Source organism: Piliocolobus tephrosceles, chromosome 11 (assembly GCF_002776525.5).
Source record: "Piliocolobus tephrosceles isolate RC106 chromosome 11, ASM277652v3, whole genome shotgun sequence".
In the NCBI taxonomy this organism is placed as follows: Eukaryota; Metazoa; Chordata; class Mammalia; order Primates; family Cercopithecidae; genus Piliocolobus; species Piliocolobus tephrosceles.
Genome location: NC_045444.1, coordinates 119,995,483 through 120,015,470, shown reverse-complemented (window position 1 = coordinate 120,015,470; position 19,988 = coordinate 119,995,483). Strand labels below are relative to the sequence as shown.

General features: G+C 40.6%; 2 protein-coding genes across 5 annotated transcripts in view; one reads left to right on the top strand and one right to left on the bottom strand.

The window, feature by feature from the left end:
- Nucleotides 1-164: 164 nt before the first annotated feature.
- LOC116418968 (UDP-glucuronosyltransferase 1-7-like) lies at nucleotides 165-14,487 on the bottom strand. The gene is given in 6 exon segments (XM_031936420.1): nucleotides 165-230; nucleotides 2,591-3,196; nucleotides 3,198-3,268; nucleotides 3,271-3,429; nucleotides 13,420-13,932; nucleotides 14,463-14,487. Coding segments are annotated over 6 exon segments (1,440 nt in total).
- USP40 (ubiquitin specific peptidase 40) overlaps nucleotides 13,518-19,988 on the top strand; it is a 93,572-nt gene continuing 87,101 nt past the window's right edge. For 2 of the 4 annotated variants that reach the window (XM_023188591.1, XM_023188588.1), the window contains exons 1-4: nucleotides 13,518-13,669; nucleotides 14,782-14,999; nucleotides 17,588-17,655; nucleotides 18,884-18,997. In XM_023188591.1, the coding sequence (XP_023044359.1) occupies nucleotides 14,801-14,999; nucleotides 17,588-17,655; nucleotides 18,884-18,997 (381 nt within the window). In that variant the 5' untranslated portion in view covers nucleotides 13,518-13,669; nucleotides 14,782-14,800. Of the gene's footprint in view, nucleotides 13,670-14,762; nucleotides 15,000-17,587; nucleotides 17,656-18,883; nucleotides 18,998-19,988 lie in introns of those variants that run through there. The other 2 variants (XM_023188589.2, XM_023188587.2) reach the window with 1 other exon arrangement.

The following is a 19,988-nucleotide window of genomic DNA, read 5'->3' as shown; positions in this document are numbered from 1 at the left end:
GAGTTTTTGCTACTGGAGGCCTTCAGGAAAAACCCCTATGTAGGATCTGAGACACTGCATGCAGACACATGTGCATGCACACACACAAACACACATGCACATACACGGGCACAGATGCACACTCCACCATCAAGTGATGCTTCCTTCTCATCAGACACTTTAGACTACCACTCCTGTTGTCCAGCAAGATTCAGCAAACTGTATGCTTTTCCAAGACACAGCCTGCCCTTCTAAAATAAGGAAAGAGAAATCCAGTGTCCACAGGTCTTTCAATGACAATTCACTTTTGCAGGTAAGTTGTATCCAAGGCTCTTTGTCAAAGGGCACTCTTTGATATCTGAATTCCTCTTTGAGAATTTTCCTTCCTTTATTCTTAAATTTGTAAAGATATATATAAATATAAATTTTCCACGTCTCTAAAACCTCTTATACATACTTATCCTTTAATACATACATAAAACAATATATTTTTAGACACATAAAACCATAAATACATAAAATGATAAATGGTTAATATGTTTCCTATTTTATAAATTTATCTTTATATGATAGGTGATACAAAATCACATATATCTTTCTGTATCTTTACAGCCTTCTGGGTGACCCTGTGAGTCACAAGGAACTCAGTGTGGGTTCAGGAAGTGGCAGGATCCCACAACTGGGTAGAGGGTGAGGCTGCAGGCAACACCTGGGTGGTGCTTGGTGCTGTAACTGAAGGAGGGTGAAGGGGAGAGGAGCACTTTGAAAAGCCTAGCCTCTTAGAGTCCCACAACTTGCATCTCCTCACCTGTTCTTGCCAAGAGCTGAAAGCCATGCCTCACTCGAAAGGCCTAAAACTGTAGTCTTCCTGTTTTTTTACATTATTTCACTTTCCCATGAGTTGGCTGAAAAGTCAATCCTTTACCAAATATCTGCCAATCTATGAGAGACACAATTGTGTTACAAACTATACTGAACCCTGTAAGAAGCCAGAACAATAAACAAAAATGCATGGTCCATCCCTATAAAAGTAACAGATGAGGGATCATCACACAATTAATGAAAATGCATATTATGAAAACTTATGCATGGATTTCAAATTTCTTTGCACCAAAACAAACTTACACTAAGTTGTTAAAACCTGTCTGAGTAGGATCTAGTTTGAGGCACTAAGAAGGATAAGACATCAGTTGGAAAGAAGTCCCCATCAGAACAACATGAATTCTGCTACAATTGAAGCAATAGCCTAAAATTTATGCTGAGACATAAGGGAAAAATGGTGAAATCACTGATACTTTACAGAAAGTTAATGGGGAAAATGCTCCAAAAAATTAGCAGTTTACAACTGAGTAATTCCTTTTGAGAAGGGACAAGATGATGGTGAAGATGAAGCCCACACCAGCAGACCATCCACACATGAATTTGCAAGGAAACAATTAATCTTGCTCATGCGCTAACTGAAGAGGACTGACAATTAACAGCAGAAACAATAGCCAACACAATAGAAATTTCAATCAGGACAGTTGACACAATTCTGACAAAAATTTCAGTTGAACAAATTTTCCACTTGATGGTTGCCAAAACCGTTGCAGCCAGATCAGCTGCAGACAAGAACAGACCCTTCACAGGAAATTATAAACAAGTGGGATCAAGACCTTGAAGCATCTCTTCAAAGAATTGTAAGCGGAGATGAAACACAGCTTTACCAGTAAGACCCTGAAGACAGAGCACAATCAAAGAAATGGCTACCAGGAGATGAAAGTGATCCAGTCAAATAAAAAGCAGACAGGACGAGACCAAACGTCATGGTAACACTGTTTTGGGTGGCTAAAAGCATTCTGCTTTATACTTTCTTCAGGGTCAAAGAAAGATATCATCGGCTTATTATTGTTGTTTTGAAGAAGTTAGCCAAATCTTTAGCAGAAAAACACCTGGGAAAGCTTGCAACTATGTTGCATCCAAAGTAAAGACTTTTATGCAATTATTAAAAGAACATGTCAAATCTGTAAAGTTGTCTCTGATTTACTGGCAAGTAAAAATTCATGGTAAAGAACAACATGTCCAGCCTGATAGTAGATTTGATTTTAATAAAATAAGTGTAAACATTTACATACATGTTTATATATAAAGTAATGTCAATAAATGGAAAGACATGCATACACAATCGCAAAGAGCATTTTACTGCAGCAGGGACTACAGGATTAGCTAAAATGAAAGTTTCATTTCTTATTGTGTTTTTAAGTATTTTTCCAAAAATACTAAAAAAGTCATAATTGCTTGGAAGGCTTACATAGGGGGATCACTTGAGCCCAGGAGTTTGAGTCTAGCCAGGGCACGATAGCAAAACCATGTTTCTAAAAATAAAATAAAAATTTTAAAAATGCAGTGGAAATTATGAACAATTAACCAGTTGTACACAGATACATATTAACGAGGCCATTACATAAAAGTTGCTAACCAACAAGCATGTGGATGGCACAAAATAATTTTTTACACAGAAAAGAAATTTGAGATGCAACAAACACAAATGTCAAATCCCAGTTCAGTAAGGAATTCTTTTAAATATTTGAAGCCAGAATACTTTTAATGTGCTAAAGGAGCAATGACTTACCTTAGGCACTGGCTTTCCCTGATGGCAGTTGATACCACCAATGAAGACCATGTTGGACGTCACGGGTTTGGGAAAGTCCAAAACAAAGTCCGTTCGCAACAGCCAAATTGATGTGTGGCTGTAGAGATCATATTCCGTGACAGGTGTTTGGAGAATTTCAGAGGCTATTTCTAAGACATTTTTTAAAAAATAGGGGCAAAACAAATGTTCCTCCAAGTGCATGATGTGGTTCCATACTCTCTCCTTAAAAGTCATGGCATATGAAAACTCTGAGACATATCTAGGGCTGTAGGAAAGAGAAGCAGGGCGCTGTGTACCTTCTTCAAGATAATGACAAAATATTCCTCTGGTGAAGACCACAGAGGGAAGGGAGAAATATTTGACAACAATTAAGCCACAAAGATCGAAAGGATCCAGAAACACTGCATCAAAAGACCTCTCCTTTAAGTATTCTACTAATTTTTGGTCATTAAACAAACTCCTGCAATGTGAAAAACTAAATTCCAAACATTTAGATGAACTCATTAATAGAGAAAATAAGCTTCGTACTTCTGCTTCCCATTGAGCATTGGCAAAAGCCACGAACTCCCGGTCCAGATCCTCAAGGGTGTGCGAGGTAGAATAAGTCTTCACTGTGCAATTCAGTGATCTTCTCAGTTGCCAACTCACCCCTGGCATGACTACGACCACCTCATGCCCCCTGAGAATGAGTTTCTCCACCACCGACCGCATGGTGAACCAGTGGCTCCCATCCATGGGCACTACCAGCAGCTTCCCTGCCTTGGCAAAGCCACAGGTCAGCAGTAGACACACAGATAGGGGAAGGAGGCCATTCCATCCTGCAAAAGCCACAAGAGAACTTCACCCCAGAGTGAGCAGCTGGGATTCTAAGCTGCTATGATACAGTAGGTGGCAGAAGTAAAGGCACAAAACCTGACCCCAGTAGAGGGCATGTAGTTATTTGTTCATTAAAAAAAAAAAAAAAGTCACAATCACTGCCAATGCACTACTCATAATAACACATGAGTAGCATTTGCTGAGATACCTACTTGCACGTTTTCCAGACAAACGTACCTTATGTTCTTTGCCTTGGGGATAGATCATGCCCTGTGTTGCAATGGGTGTTTAGAAGCAGAATTATTCAGCAATGCTTTTGGACCTTAACAATTCAGAAAGATAAAAAGGAAAGTAAATTTGAATAAAGCTCATATTTTTGAAAAGTGTTTCAAAGCAAAATTTGGATGTTATCCTCAGACAACAAAAAACTCTATGCCCAGAAAGGAACTGGCATCTCATGTGCCAAGGAAAGACAGTAAGGCCCTCAGCACTAACTTCCTAACTGGCAGGAAATGGGAGGTCACCTGCGTCTCTGCAATGCACAGGCATTGTTGCTTCCATTTCCAAACCCTGAGAGGCCTTTGAAAGGCTGAAATAAGATTGACAACCCCACCTCCATGAACCCTTCCAGAGATTTGATGGAATGTGACCGTCACCTATTGTAAATGGCTTTCCTCAGATATGTTGCCTGCAGTGGGGAGTCGTGGCCCTATCCTTTCCTAAGCACTCTGCTGAGCTGCCTCTCTCAGCCTGCTCTGCTTCCTCGTTCTGAACAGAGCTGTAGGCCTCTGCTGTGGGCTTATCCCATCGGTCTGGTGCCTTCTTTCAGGAATATGTATTGGTCACCCACAGTATCCTGAAAACCCCTTGAAGACAGAGGTTATGTCTTCTTCCTATTTTCATCCTCCTTCCACAGCACCCATGCTATACCTGGCACAGAGGAAGTTCACGGAATTCTTGTTGCATTGGGCTGAATTACATCATACAGATTTGCATGAATTAGCCCAGCGTGTCAGGTAACACCCTGAGGAACATTTAGTGAGGGAATCAGCAGCCAACCTCAGGGCATAATCCTTGTAGGAGCACAAGATGGCTCCCTCCAGGATGCGTTAATTGGTACTAGACATTGCTTAGTGACCTGTCCCTTGGTGACTGGGGCACTGGCAGATGACTGTCCTTGAAAAACAAACATGACAGTGAGTGATCTACCTTCCCTGGAGGTTTACTTCAGTGTAGAAATTAATGAAATAGAAAATAGAAAAACAATGGAGAAAACCAATGACACCAAAGATGACTTTTTGGGCAGACCAATTAACCTGACAAATTTCTAGCCAGGCTGATTAGAAAAAAAAGACAGAAGATATAAATTACCAATACCCGGAATGGGAGAGGTAGTATCACCATAGATTCTACAGGTGTTAAAATGATAAGAGAACATGAACAAATTCATGCCAATAAAATCTACAATTTAGATGAAATGGACAAATTTCTTAGAAGACACAAGCCGTCAGACTTTACACAAAAATAAATTAATAACACAAACGACATAATCTGTACCTTTTAAATTCAAATTGAATTTTGAATTCAAATGTTCCCACAAACCAAAAGGTAAAGTTCAGATGACTTCACTGATAAATTCTGCCAAACACTGAAGGAAGAAATAATACCAATTTCTCACAATCAAGTCCAGAAAACAGAAGCATATCAAATGTCCTAATTCATTCTGTGAGACCAACATTATCACAATACCAAAACCAGATAAAGATGTGACAAGACAGAAAAACTACAGACCCTCATGACCTTAGATACAAAAATTTAAAACAATATTTTAGCAAATCAAATTCAATAATGATATGGTTTGGCTGTGTCCCCACCCAAATCTCATCTTGAATTGGAACTCCCACAATTCCCACATGTCATGGGAGGAACCTGGAGGGAGGTAATTGAATCATGGGGGTGGGTCTTTCCCAGGCTGTTCTCATGATGGTGAGTAAGTCTCACGAGATCTGGTAGTTTTAAAAACCAAAGTTTTCCTGCACACGCTCTCTTTCTTTGCCTGCTGCCATCCATGTAAGATGTGACTTGCTCCTCCTTGCCTTCTGCCATGATTGTGAGGTCTCCCCAGCCATGTGGAACTCTAAGTCAATTAAACCTCTTTCTTTTGTAAATTCCCCAGTCTCAGGCATGTGTTTATCAGCAGCATGAAAACAGACTAATAAAGTAAATTGGTACCAGTAGAGTGGGTTGCTACTGAAAAGATACCTGAAAATGTGGAAATGACTTTGGAACTGGGTAACAGACAGAGATGGGAACAGTTTGGAGGGCTCAGAAGAAGAGAGAAAAATGTGGGAAAGTTTGCAACTCCCTAGAGATTTGTTGAATAGCTTTGCCCAAAATGCTGATAGCAATATGGACAATAAAGTCCAGTCGGAGGTGGTTTCAGATGGAGATGAGGAACTTGTTGGGAACTGGAGGAAAGGTGACTCTTGTTATGTTTTAGCAAAGAGACTGGCAGCATTTTGCCCCTGACCTAGGGATTCGTGTAACTTGAACCTTAGAGAGATGATTTAGGGTATCTGGTGTGAGAAATTTCTAAGCAGCAAAGAACTGAAGATGTGACATAGGTGCTGCTAAAGGCATTCAGTTTTACAAGGGAAACAGAGCATAAAAGTTTGGAAAATTTGCAGTCTGACTATGTGATAGAAAAGAAAATCCCATTTTCTAAGGAGATATTCAAGCTGGCTGCAGAAATTTCCATAAGTAATGAGGAGCCGAATGTTAATCTCCAAAACCATGGGGAAAATGTCTCCAGGGCATGTCAGAGGTCTTCATGGCAGTTCCTCCCACCATAGGCCTGGAGGCCTAGGAGGAAACAATGGTTTCATGTGCCAGGCTCAGGGCCCCCTGCTGTGTGCAGCCTAGGGACTCAGTGCCTTGCATCCCAACTGTTTCAGCCGTGTCTAAAAGGAGCCAAAGTACACTTCATGCCATGGCTTCAGAAAGTGCAAGTGCCAAGCCTTGGCAGCTTCCATGGGGGGTTGAGCCTGTGGGTGCACAGAAGTCAAGAATTGAGGTATGGTAACCTCCACCTAGATTTTAGAGGCTGTATGGATATGCCTGGATGTCCAGGATGAAGTTTCCTGCAGGGGCAGGACCCTCACAGAGAACCTCTGCTAGGACAGTACAGAAGGGAAATGTGGGTTTGAAGCCCCCACAAAGAGTAATGACTGGAGGACTGCCTATTGAAACTGTGAGAAAAGGGCTACCATCCCTCCACCCCAGAATGTTAAGTCCACCAGTAGTTTGCACCGTGCACCTGGAAAAGCCACAGACACTCAATGCCAGTCTGTAAAAGCAGCCAGGAGGGAGGCTGTACCCTACAAAGCCACAGGGGCGGAGCTGCCCAATACCATGGGAACCCACCTCTTGCAACAGCATAACCTGGATGTGAGACATCGATTCAAAGGAGAACATTTTGGAGTTTTAAGATTCGACTGCCCCACTGGATTTCGGACTTGCATGGGGTATGTAGTCCCATTATTTTGGCCAATTTCTCCAAGTTGAAATGGCTGTATTTACCCAATATCTGTACCCTCATTGTACCTAGGAAGTCACTAACTTGTTTTTGACTTTACAGGCCCATAGGTGGAAGGGACTTGCCTTGTCTCAGATTTGAACTGCGGACTTTTGAGTTAATGCTGAGACTTTGCAGGACTGTTGTGAGGGCATGCTTGGTTTTGAAATGTGAGGACATGAGATTTGGGAGGGGTCAGGGTGGAATCAGATGGTTTGGCTGCGTCCCCACCCAAATCTCATCTTGAATTATAACTCCCACAATTCCCACAAGTTATGGGAGGATCCTGGTGGGAGGTAATTGAATCATGGGGGCAGGTCTTTCTCATGCTATTGTCTTGACAGTAAGTCTCACAGGGTCTGATGGTTTTAAAACAGGAGTTTCCCTGAACACGCTCTCTTTCTTTTCCTGCTGTCATCCAGATAACATGTTACTTGTTCCTCCTTTCCTTCTGCCATGATTGTAACACCTTCCCAGCCATGTGGAACTGTAAGTCCATTAAACCTCTTTCTTTTGTAAATTGCCCAGTCTCTGGTAGGTCTTTATAAGCAGCATGTATATGGACTAATACAAATAATATTTTAAAATACGTAATACATAAAAAATCATAAACTGCAAGCAAATGAGATTTATCCCTGGGATGCAAAGCTGGTTTTAACTTTAGAAAATTAATCAAGGTTGTAGAGTCATACTCACAGCAGCTTAACTCACAACAGCCAAGAGGTGAATGCAACCCAAGTGCCATCTCCAGATGAGTGCATAAGCAAAATCTGGTAACAATGGAATAAAATTCAGTCTTAGAGAAGGAAATTCAGACACATGCTACAACATAGATAAGCCTGGGGAACTTAGTGCTAAGTTAAATAAGCCAGTCACAAAACGACAACTGGTTTAATCATTCTACTTGTATAAGGTACCTAAAAGAGTCAAATTCATAGAAGCAGAGAGAGGAATGGTAGTTGCAAGGGCAGGGAGGAGGGAGAATGAGGAATTGTTGTTTAATAGACCCCAAGCTTCAGTCTAGGAAGATGAAAAGAGTTCTAGAGATAAATGGTGGTATCGGTTGCACAGCAATGTGAATGTCCTCAATACTGCACTGTGCACTTAAAATGGTTAACATGATCAATTTTATGTTATGTGTATTTTGCCACAATTAATGATAAGATAAAGAATTTTTGTAATAATTGATCAGGCATGGTGGCTCATACCTGTAATTCCAACACTATGGGAGGCCAAGGTGGTTGGATAGCTTGAGTCCAGGAGTTCGAGACTAGCCTGGGGAATGTGGTGAAACACCATCTCTACCAAAAATACAAAAATTAGCTGGGTATGGTGGTCTGTGCCTGTAATCCCAGCTACTAGGGAAGCTGAGGTGAGAGGATTGATTGAGTCCATGAGGTCTAGACTGCAGTGAGCCATGACTGCCCCACTGGATTCCAGCCTGGGTGACACAGCAAGACCCTGTCTCAAAAATATACATACATACATACATACATACATACATACATACATACATATAACAAAAAATCAATCAATGTAATACACTAAATAAACTAAAAATGAAAACCATGTAATCATCTCAATAGGCATAGGATAAGTGTTTGACCAAATTCAACATCCATTCTATATTTTCTTTTCTTTTTTTTTTTTTTGAGACAGGGTCTCACTCTGTCACCCAGGCTAGAGGGCAGTGGCACAATCACAACTCACTGCAGCCTTGGCTTCTGGACTCAAGCAATCCTCCCACTTCAGCCTCACAAGTAGCTGGGACTACAGGTGCGTGACACCATGTACGGCTGATTTTTAAAATGTTTTGTAGATAGGAGGTCTCACCATGATGTCCAGGCTGGTCTGTAACTCCTGGTCTCAAGTGATCCTCCTGCCTCAGCCTCACAAAGTTCTGGGATTATAGGCATGAGCTGCTGTGCCCAGCTTATTCTTGTTTTGTTTTGTTTTGAATGCGGAAGTTCAGGACAGGCCCTTTTGGAGCTCATAAATGTTGTCACCTGTCTCATGTCACCTCTCTGCTTCATGACCCTCATACGCACAAGGCAGTAGCTGAACCTACAGCTGCTCCACCTTCCTCATGCTCCTCTGTCAGCTTCTCCCATACCTGAGACAGGGATGTGACTGGCTCTGAAAGGAAGGGTGCCAGCTTCTTCTGAAGGCCATCCACATTGTCAATGTAGGAAGCACTGAGAACTGTCTGAGTTCTGTCCCTTCTGTGGGTCCTGGATTATCCTCAATGTCCCCACTTTACATCCATCTACCCTGCCTGAAGACCCACACTGGGGTCCTTAAGCTCCAGCATCAGACACCAAGGCCATTTTCATGGATTGTCCAGCCAGCTCCCACCATGCCTCTGGCCAATCCCTCACCATGTATATGCATAGCGGCTCTGCTTCTCTCGCTGAACCCTGACTGCTATAGACTGCAAGCAGGGGCTGTGGCAAAGTAACACTTTGTACACTTCTTGACTTGAAATACAAGAGGCAGAAGGGAGAGGGGAAAGGGTAGAGTCTAGATCACAGCTCTATTGCAGTTTCTGCAGGAAAGATAGATAGGGCAGGAGAAACAGTTTAGGACTGGCTAGTTTGAATAATTTCAGTGGGCTCTGAGCTACATGGGTGGCCCTTTGCTATCTCTAAGAATTAACTGACCTGCAGAGGGACACTGCATCCCCAGCAAGAAAGTGACTTTAAGACGCAGAAACATTATAACATACAGAAAATGCAAAAATACAAACAATATAGCAAGTATGCTTTCTTGTCTCATGACTAAATACCTAGCAATGGAATAGCTGTGATCTATGATGGGTGTATGTTTACCTTTTTTTTTTTTTTTTTTTTTGAGATGGAGTCTCACTCTGTTGCCAGGCTGGAGTGCTGTGGCACAAATCTCGGCTCACTGCAACCTCCGCCTCCTAGGTTCAAGTGATTCTCCTGCCTCAGCCTCCTGAATAGCTGGGACTACAGGCATGTGATACCACACCCAGCTAATTTTTGTATTTTTAGTAGAGACAGGGTTTCACCATGTTGGCCAAGATGGTCTCAATCTCTTGACCTCACGATCCACTCACCTCGGCCTCCCAAAGTGCTGGGATTGCAGGCAGAAGCCACTGCACCAGATCAGTGTATGTTCACCTTTTAAAGAATCTGCCAAATAATATTCCAAAGTGGCTGGACCCATGTCCCCTCCCACCACCAGGATCTCTTCACACTCACCAGTACCTGATGTCTTTGTTTGTGTTGCTATAAAGGAATATCTGAGGCTAGGTAATCTACAAAGAAAACATATTCCTTGACTCATGGTCCTAGAGGTTGAACAAGACACATGGCACTAGCATCTGCATCTGGTGAGAGACTTGGGCTACTTCCACTCATGGCAGAAGGTGAAGGCAGAAGGTGCCGATCACACAGTGAGAGAGAAGCAAGAGAAAAAGGAGGGAGGTGCCAGGCTCTTTTAAACAATCAGCTCTTACTGAAAGTAATAGAGGGAGAACTCATTCATTACCAAGAGGAACGCACCAAGACATTAAAGCAGGATTCACCCCCATGACCCAAATACCTCCCACTAAGTCTGACCTCCAACACCGGGGATTAAATTTCATCATGAGATTTGGAAGGGACAAATACCTAAACTGTATCATTTGGTATTGTCAGTCTTTTTCCTCTCAGCCATTCTAATGGGTGTGTAAATTAAACTGTGGTTTTAATTTGATTTCTCGAATCACTAATGATGTTGAATGTCTTTACATGTGCCTGTTTCCCAACTGTATACCTTATTCGGTAAATGTCTGTTCAAATCTTTGCACATAAAAAAAAAATTGATTTTCATTTTCTCTTCATTGAATTTTAAACGTTCTTTATACATTTTGGATATTTCTCCTTTATCACATACATGTGCTGCAAATATTTCTTCCGAGTCTGTGGACTCTCTTTTTTTCCATCCAACTTTTTATTTTGGAATAAATTTAGATTTACAGCAAGTTTGCAACAAATATCACAGGAAATCCCCATATATCCTGTACCAGTTTCTCCTATTGTTAAATGTTTCTGTAGTATATTTATCACAACTCATTAACCAGTATTTGATACATTACGATGAACTAAAGTCTATGTTTTCTTCAGATGTCATTAGTTTTTACCTAATGTCCTTTTTCATTTCTGGGATCCCATCCAGGATACCACATGACATTTAATCATTTGTCTCCTTCACCTCCTCTAGCCCATGACAGTTTCTTAGACTTCCCTTGTTTTTGATGACTTTGACAGTTTTGAGAAGTTCTGGTCAGTTTTTCTGTAGAACGTTCCTCAGTTTGAGTTTGTCTAATGTTTTCATCATAGACTGGGGTTATAGGTTTTTGGAAAGAAGACCACAGATGTAACATCTTTTCTTGTTTTCTTGGGTATGGATATCCAATTGCTGAAAAGACTATTCTCTCCACTGAATTGCCTTTGCACCTTTGTAAAAACTTATTCATACAACTGTGTATCTATTTCTGGACTTTTCATTCTGTTCCATTGATATATTTATGAAATATTTGATTACTACCCTTTGTAGGAGGTCTTGAAATGAGTCAGTGTTCACTATTTTTTCTTGTTTTCCATTGTTGTTTTTGCTATTGTAGATCTTTTACATTTCCGTAAGAATTTTAGAATCAGTTTGCCAATTTGCACAAAAAAAGCCTGCTGGGATTTGGTTGGGATTGTATTGAATTTATAGATGAACCGGGAGAACTGACATCTTAAAAATTTTGAGTTTTCCAATTCATGAACATGTCTGTTTATTTAGGTCACTCATTGAAGTTTTGTAGTTTTTAGTGTACAGTCTTTCACATCTTTTGTCAGATTTAGCCCTAAGTATTTCATATTTTTTATGCTATTTTAAGTGGTATTTTCATTCCAATTTTCAATTGTTCATTGCTACTACAGCTGACCCTTGAATAAAGCGAGGATTAGGGGCACCAACTTTGTGCAGTCAAAAATGAGCACAGAACTTTTGACTCCCCTAAAACATAACTACTAGTAGCCTACTGTTTGCTGGAAGCCTTGCCAATAACATAAACAGTCAATTAATAAACATTGTGTAATATATGTATTATATGCTGTATTTTTCTTATAATAAAGTCTGCTAGAGAAAAGAAAATGTTAAAAGTCATAAGGAAGAGAAAAGATCTTTACTATTCATTAAGTGAAAGTGCATCACCATAAAGGTCACCATGCTCACTGCCTCCCATTGACTGGGCTGTTGAGGAGGGGTGGGGTGGGGGAGGTTGGTCTTGCTGTTTCAGGAGTGGCAGAGGGGGAATTGGTGGAGGAAGTGGAAGGGGAAGCAGGAGAGACAGGCACACTCAGTTTAACTTTATGGAAACACATCATAATTATTGTCTGATAGTTTTGCTTTTTCAATTCTTCAAAAATGCTTGAGCTGGGCACAGTGGCTCTTGCCTGTAATCCCAGCACTTTGGGAAGTTGAGGCGGGTGGATCAGGACGTCAGGTGTTGGAGACCAGCCTGGTCAACATAGTGAAACCCCATCTCTACTAACAACTACAAAAAGTTAGCCCGGCCTGGTGGCGGGCACCTGTAATCCCAGCTGTTTAAGAGGCTGAGGCAGGAGAATTGCTTGAACCTGGGAGGCAGAGGTTGCAGTAAGCCGAGATCGTGCCACTGCGCTCCAGCCCAGGCAACAGTGCAAGACTCCGTCTCAAAAAAATAAAAATAAATACATAAATAAAAATGCTTGCATACAGTACTAATCCTTCTTCTACTATTTGCTTTACTTTCAATGCCCATATCATAGAAGGGTCCAAGTTATCAAAGAAGTCAAAAGCAGTCTTAAATTATCAGAATCCTTCTGCAAGTCTGTCTAATGTCAATTCATTTTCTGACAGTGCTTCTTGTATATCTTCTTCCTCATTGTCTAGTACTGATTCAAAAGCACTCATCTCCATCAAATCATCTTCTGTTAATTTCTTAGATGTGGTATCTATTAACTCTTTAATTTCTCCAAGATCTAGATCTTCAAACACTTTACGCCTTTGTGTGTGTGTGTGTGCCATATCCACAATCTCTTCCATGACTTCCTTGATAGGCTCTGTTGTAAATCCTGTGAACTCATACACAACATCGAGACACAGTTTTCTTCGGCACTAATGTATTGTTTGGGGCTGGACGGCTTTCACAGTTTTTCTGTAACAACATGGGCCTCTTCAATGGTGTAATCCTTCCGGGCTTTCACGATATTCTCCCTGTTGAGATTCTCTTTCATAGTGTTGACACCCCTTTCCCTAGAAAACCGTATGTAATGAGCCGTAAAGTTCCTTATGACTCCTTGATCTAAAGGGTTAATTTTTAATAATCTTAAAAATGTGAACGAATGAGTGCTCCCCTGCTCGAGTGGACCCGCGAACTCACCAGCCGACTTGTAAGCGAGCTCACCTTTCCCGCTCCCGTTCCAGTTCCCAAACTCTTGGAACAGAGGAGCTACATTTCCCATAAGGCCCCGCGCGAGAGGCCGGCGCTCCAGCGGGGCATCCTGGGAAGCACAGTCCACGATCCATAAATCACTTTCTGGAGACCCGCCCTCGCCAACATGGCGGCGCCCAGTTGGGGCGGGTTCGTTCGCTTCGCGTTTTGGCCAGGGCGGGGGTCTGGGCTTTAGGCAGTAAGTGCGGCTGGCGGCCGGGGATCCTGGGAGGGACGTGGGAAGCGTAGGGACAGTGTTGGTGGCACAGCCTGAGGAGGGCGAGGCGAGAGGCGGCCCAGGCCTGCCCGAGGACGCGGCGCTTTCCTGGAGTCGGGACAGTGGTCTCGGGCCACGGGGACCTCTGCCTTTTCGCGCCCCTGGGCCTGTGATGGCTTGTAAGGCCCCGGCCTCGGCCGGCCGTAGGAGTTGGGAATTCAGGAATGCAGACAGCGAGCTCGAGGCTAGACTCTCGAGTTGTGTTTTTTATAGTTTTCTTCTGAGGAAAAGAAAAATAATTGCATTTCAGCGCTTCCTGTCACTTGGCAACTATGCTAGGCGCTTGACGTTTCTCATCTCCAAGTGACCCTCCGCCACACCCGATGTGAAACCTTGGGGAAGTCACCTAGGCCCCCACCCCTAACGATGGGATTAGTGGATACATATTGGAAGGCCTTTAGGCTCGATAATTTTAATTGCAGTCTTCCCCGCCCTCCGCCCCCCTTTCCCCCTCCCCTGCCAGTGAACTTCTTCCGGCCCAACAGCTTCGGGACTATATACTAAACTGCTCTTAAAAAAAGTTAACTTGATCCGTTTAATTTAAATGTCATAATCTGGTATATAGTACTGAAGAGTGTGACAAACAGAGATTTTAGTGAGTGATTCTAAGAATCTAGGGTTGACTTTGCCATCCCAGCAGTGGATTAGTTGTGACAGGTTTTCTTTTTTAAAAAAATTAGTGATGTGAACGTGCCTTTTTAAAAACAGCTGTTACTTATTTTGGGCCAAACCCTGTACATTAAGTGCCCTTCTTTCGTTATGTCATTTGACAGTTTAAATGACCCGAGGAGTCAGATGATATCCCATTTTACACATAAGAAAACAGATTAACATATCCAGGGTCACACAGGTACTTAGGATCCTGACAGGGATGAAAAAAGTCTAGATCTTGCTGCCTCCAAAACCCAACTACTGTACACAGAAACAGTAGTCCTGTGTTCTAAGAAACAACAGAATCGACTCCCAAGTGTAAGGTAGGGGGATTTGGGGAAAATTTATTTTAAAAATAAAAACATTTATATGTCACTTTTAAGGGTAGTATTTAGTTTCACAATGTTTGGGGACCTATTTGAAGAGGAGTATTCCACTGTGTCTAATAATCAGTATGGAAAAGGGAAGAAATTAAAGACTAAAGCTTTGGAGCCTCCTGCTCCTAGAGAATTCACCAATTTAAGCGGAATCAGAAATCAGGGTGGAACCTGTTACCTCAATTCCCTTCTTCAGACTCTTCATTTCACACCTGAATTCAGAGGTATGCTATGTTACATACGTTTGACTAGCAATATGTACCATCTTCTTTACATGTAATTAATTATGCAAAATCACAAATGGACCAGTTATCTTAAAGCTATATTCTACAGTATGTGTTTATTGTTGCAAATGTAAGATATAAATTGGTAATTCCCTCTGCAGAGAAATGTGAAACTTAAATATATCCTGGGTGATTACAATAATGTTTAGTAAAAAAATAAAAAAGCAATATATTTCTTTTTAATTCCTATAATTTGAAGTACAACATAAAGACAATTGTCATAAGTATCAGTCTTCATTATTGTCACACTGTTTGAGTTTTAAAATTTCTCCAGAACAGCAAACAGTTAAGCCAGAGTTATCCAAACAATTTTATCTACCTTTTGGAGTGGGGAAGGGTATCATATTATTTATATGGGTCCACAGTTGTTCATACATATGCATTTCTGAAATCTGGAAAGCTTACACCCTTATCTGATCTCACCTGAACTTGTTTGGCTTCAGAACCAGACCTGGTGTGAGGCTATTTACAGTTTTTAGTTATCTCATGTGGGTGAATATTCATACATTCATTACAGGAATATTAATCTGTTTGATTAATGGAAACTGTCCCAGACCCTGCTGGGAATGTAACATTTTATATATGTATATATACATATATATGTATATATATAAAAAACACTTTTTTCATATTATCTTTATAAACTCTGGAAATTCTGAATTCCAAAGACCCAGAGATTTTAAGTAAGGGATTGTATCCAAGAAACAGACCCACAACTCAAATTAGCTAAATTTGAAAGGGGGATTATTATAAGAATATAGGGGATCTCAGAAATCAACTGCAAGAAGCTAGCCTGACCTTATTGGACCCTTGATTTCTTGCCCCTCTTTCTCTCTATATATTTCTCCCATATCCCATCTCTGCAAACCAGCTTCCTCCACAAGGGTCCTAGGAGCTGTGTTCCCATGGGCTCAGTGTGAACATTACTTTGCCTTCACCTGGCCCTGATTGGGGTCCCCAGCACTACATGGCTTTGTAGCTCAGCTTTCCACAGTGTCTCCATATTAGGAGGACAGACAGCCTGACTCATCCTGTATCTGGTTTGCCACGTTCCTCTTCTGTACTACCACCACATTTATGAAATCTTTGTGGTTCTTCTGTTGCTTCTAAGCTTAGAAAGACTTCCTGCCTCCAGATATTTAGTAAATATTTACCACTGTTACCTTCCCAGGAGCGATTTAATGGATTGGATTGCATGTGAGATTTAAGTGGTACTTCTTAGCCTTGACTCAATCCCCTCCATAAAAATATCTCCCTGATGCAATCAGTAATTCCACCACTAGAAATTTCCAGCACTAATAAGTAGATTCCTAATAGGGATAACACTTTTCCAGGTTTTAATATAGTTGAAGTTAAAGGACAACTTGAAGTAGAAACGTAGCCTCAAAGGGACTGAGGAAGATGGTCAAGTGTAGGGCAGGTCATGGAGAGTACCATTAGGCAAGAATAGTACTGAGAGTCACAGGCCAGCTTCCTCTCCGGCGAAGAGGATTAAGCACATGATTTGACATCTTAGTGCACAATGTACACTGCTTTTATAGCTTAGCCAGAATCCTGATGCTGATTGACAGGGAGGTATAATTTGGAAAGGATAAGGACTGTCAGAGAACTGGGGGAGAAAAATTTTGGAATAGTATTTTAAATAATAGGACTAGATTGGGTTCCATCGTACTCCATTACAATGTAGCTCAGAGTACTGGGAGATTATCATAAAAGTTCTTGTATGGTTTTGTGCTTTAACTTGTAGGTTTGTAGTTCATTTTTGCCCAGTCCCAGCACTTAGAAAGAATATAACATTCATTAACAGTAAGCACTAGGGCAGCAGTAGTTTTTCAATAGGAGACACATTTATTCCATTCCTTGTATCCCTGGAGTATATCAGAGTTCCGCAGTAAGAGTTCCTACCTGGGCTCAGATACAGACTTCTCAAAAGATTCAAATATGCCCCATTGGGTGGCACATCACCTAGATGTTGGGTGATAAAGAAATTCTGAAATTTAAGCACATGGAGTTGCCAACTTCTTCTTTTTCCAGCTAAGACCACTGTCATCTGTTATTACCTTCAATACGGAAAAGACATTTTCACACCAAAAAAAAAAAAAAGGGCATCTCAGAGTAAAAGGAGATCCCTCCCACGAAAGGATGGTTGTTAGCCTTACATGTGGCAGGAAAACTGCAACACTGCTGTATTTCCTAAGATTCCTTTTGGCTTTTGGGACCTGATGCCATAGACAGTGGGAAGCCATGAAAGATTTCTGATGTTACTGTTTTTAGTTTTATGCATAAAGATTATTTTCCTTTCCTAGAATTAGGAAATGCTGAAGCCTTAGCATGCCACTTTATTTTCTTAGAGTCACTGGTTAAAAATGTTACAAGAAGGTAAAGTGTATAGAGTAAAGGTATAAATATTGCCACAGTCATATTTCTGAATCTACTTGATTTTACTTAAAGGTGGTCTTGGCTTTCTAAAACAATTTTTTAAAATGAAATAATGTCATTTGCATCTCTGATTCTACCTTTTTGTTTAGAAGCTCTATTTTCTCTTGGCCCGGAGGAGCTTGGTTTATTTGAAGATAAGGATAAACCTGATGCAAAGGTATTACATCTAAGATTTACTGGGGGTGTTTTAGAGTATTCAGGACATTTTTTTTAAAGAAGGAATTAAGTGACTTATTTACAAAATAGTAATTTTATTAATTATCAAATATGATCTTTTCAGAAAGTGATTTGGCCTATACCTTATGGGTAATGGAATTTAACTTCTGAGAAATAATCACTTTTCCAAGTACAATACTGCTACTGCTTTATAAACATGCAGCACTCTTTACTATGCTTATTCTTTCTTCTAGTGAAGGAAATATTTGCAGAACATCCACATTAGCTTCCCCCAGAAATCTATTTAAAGCACTTTTTTTGCAACAATAGCCACCCCACCCCCCCCCCAAAAAATAGAGACTGGTATTCTTTTCATTTGGTACTCTGGAAATAAATTGAGTAATGAGTTAATTTATTATTTTGTTTGTTACTATGTTGATATTAAAGTGCAGATCTAATCATGTTCCTCTCTGCTTAAACATAACTCAAAAGTTTCTTACCATGTTCAGGCCCAAATTTGTACTTCTTAGGAGTCTTTCATGATCTAGCCCAGTGCTTCTCAGGCTACCTCTATGGCAGAGGACCTGTTTTTGTGTATTTCTTTTTATTCCCAATCTATTGCAGATTAGCACTTTTATAGTATATGATAAAAATGCCATGGGAATGTCAAATTGCCATTACAATTTCTAAATACTTATTCTCCTTTCAATGAAGTCTGGCCTACAGACCAGAGTCCAAGCAACATTGCTCAGTCTGCCCCAGCCCTCACCACATCAAGTAAGGCAGGAACTCACTTGGAGCCAGAAGAAAGTGAGGCAGGGTGTGCTGAGAACTCCAGAGTGAGATACAGTATTGTGCCTGGAAAATTTCTACAGAGGGGGAAATTATGTGTATCAGAGATATTTGAGAGAAATAATGGACTATTAGAAGAGATTCAAACTACTGTCAATCTGTAATCAATTGAGTGGTTTATTAGGACCTATTTGAGTTTTAATGTTTATCTGAACCGTATCAAGGTAGAAAACTCCAAATAACTATTATATTTTGGATTGAATTAGAATTTTCACAGAAGAACTGAATCATAGTTAGTTTTTCCCTTATAATAGGATATTTATAAACTTTCTTCTGAATGAACTGGGAGATACAAAAAAGCTAGTATGCAGTTGTTTTCAAAAGCCTCAGTCAACACTTAAAGAATTCATTTAGACATGTGTTTGTTTCTCATTCAGGTTCGAATCATCCCTTTGCAGTTACAGCGCTTGTTTGCCCAGCTTCTGCTCTTAGACCAGGAAGCTGCATCCACAACAGACCTCACTGACAGCTTTGGGTGGACCAGCAATGAGGTATGAGGGTCAGCTCTGTAGAAGAGTTACCAGCAGTAGAGGAAAGAATAAGGCTGCTTTAATGTTGTCTAACTTCCTTTAATTTTGTCGTAGGGTCTCAACATACTGTTTGAATGTTTCCTTCTCACATTACAAAATTACAAGCCAGAAATATATATTTTTAGACACTTGCTGTATACAGTATTTTATGAATAGCTATGATTTGGGGCTGGGGAGAAGGTTAGAAAAACAGGGAGAAGTACAAGAGCTGATTTTTACAATTTCTACCCTAAGAGTCTTTATGTAGTCTGGTTGAGACACAACACCTATTACATGGAGATTAGCTACCATTTATATAGAAAACTATTGATCAATTTCTTAGTCTTTGACCAACTGGATGTAATGGATCAATTACATTGTAAGTAAATTTTTAAAAATTCTGTGTTATGTGCTTTGTGTTTGAATCCACATGTTCTGATTTGAATGTTTGCTTCAGTCAAAAAAGTGAAATGGTTCTTGGCAAATCTTTTTATTCTTCCTGTCCTGACTTTCTCCTGACCTTCTCCATTTTCTTTATGAATCTTGTTGTATATGTGGGCTTTCTCTCACTTTCCTGTTTGAGTTCTAAAAGGAATTCTACTGTATACAAACACTACACACTTGTCAGCAATGAGGAAAGGTGCTTGTTGCAAATATTGATGAGCTGTTAGCTATACAAATCCAAACAAATCCCAATCTACCATTTTTACATGGAGTAGATGGATGTATTCCTGCAATGACAGGTATAGACAACTATCATAAAATTTAAAGAGCAAACAATTGGAATAGTGTTATATTGACTTTAACGGTAAACTCTGCAGGAGGGTCTTCTAACCAGGAACACTCCTTAACTAGGTGATACTAACTATGTGATTAAGGAGGTAAGGCATGGACTTTGAAGCAAAATAGGGCAATAATACATTCCCTAAACAAGTATGTTAAATTTCTGGTATAGGGCTGGTACTTGGGGTTA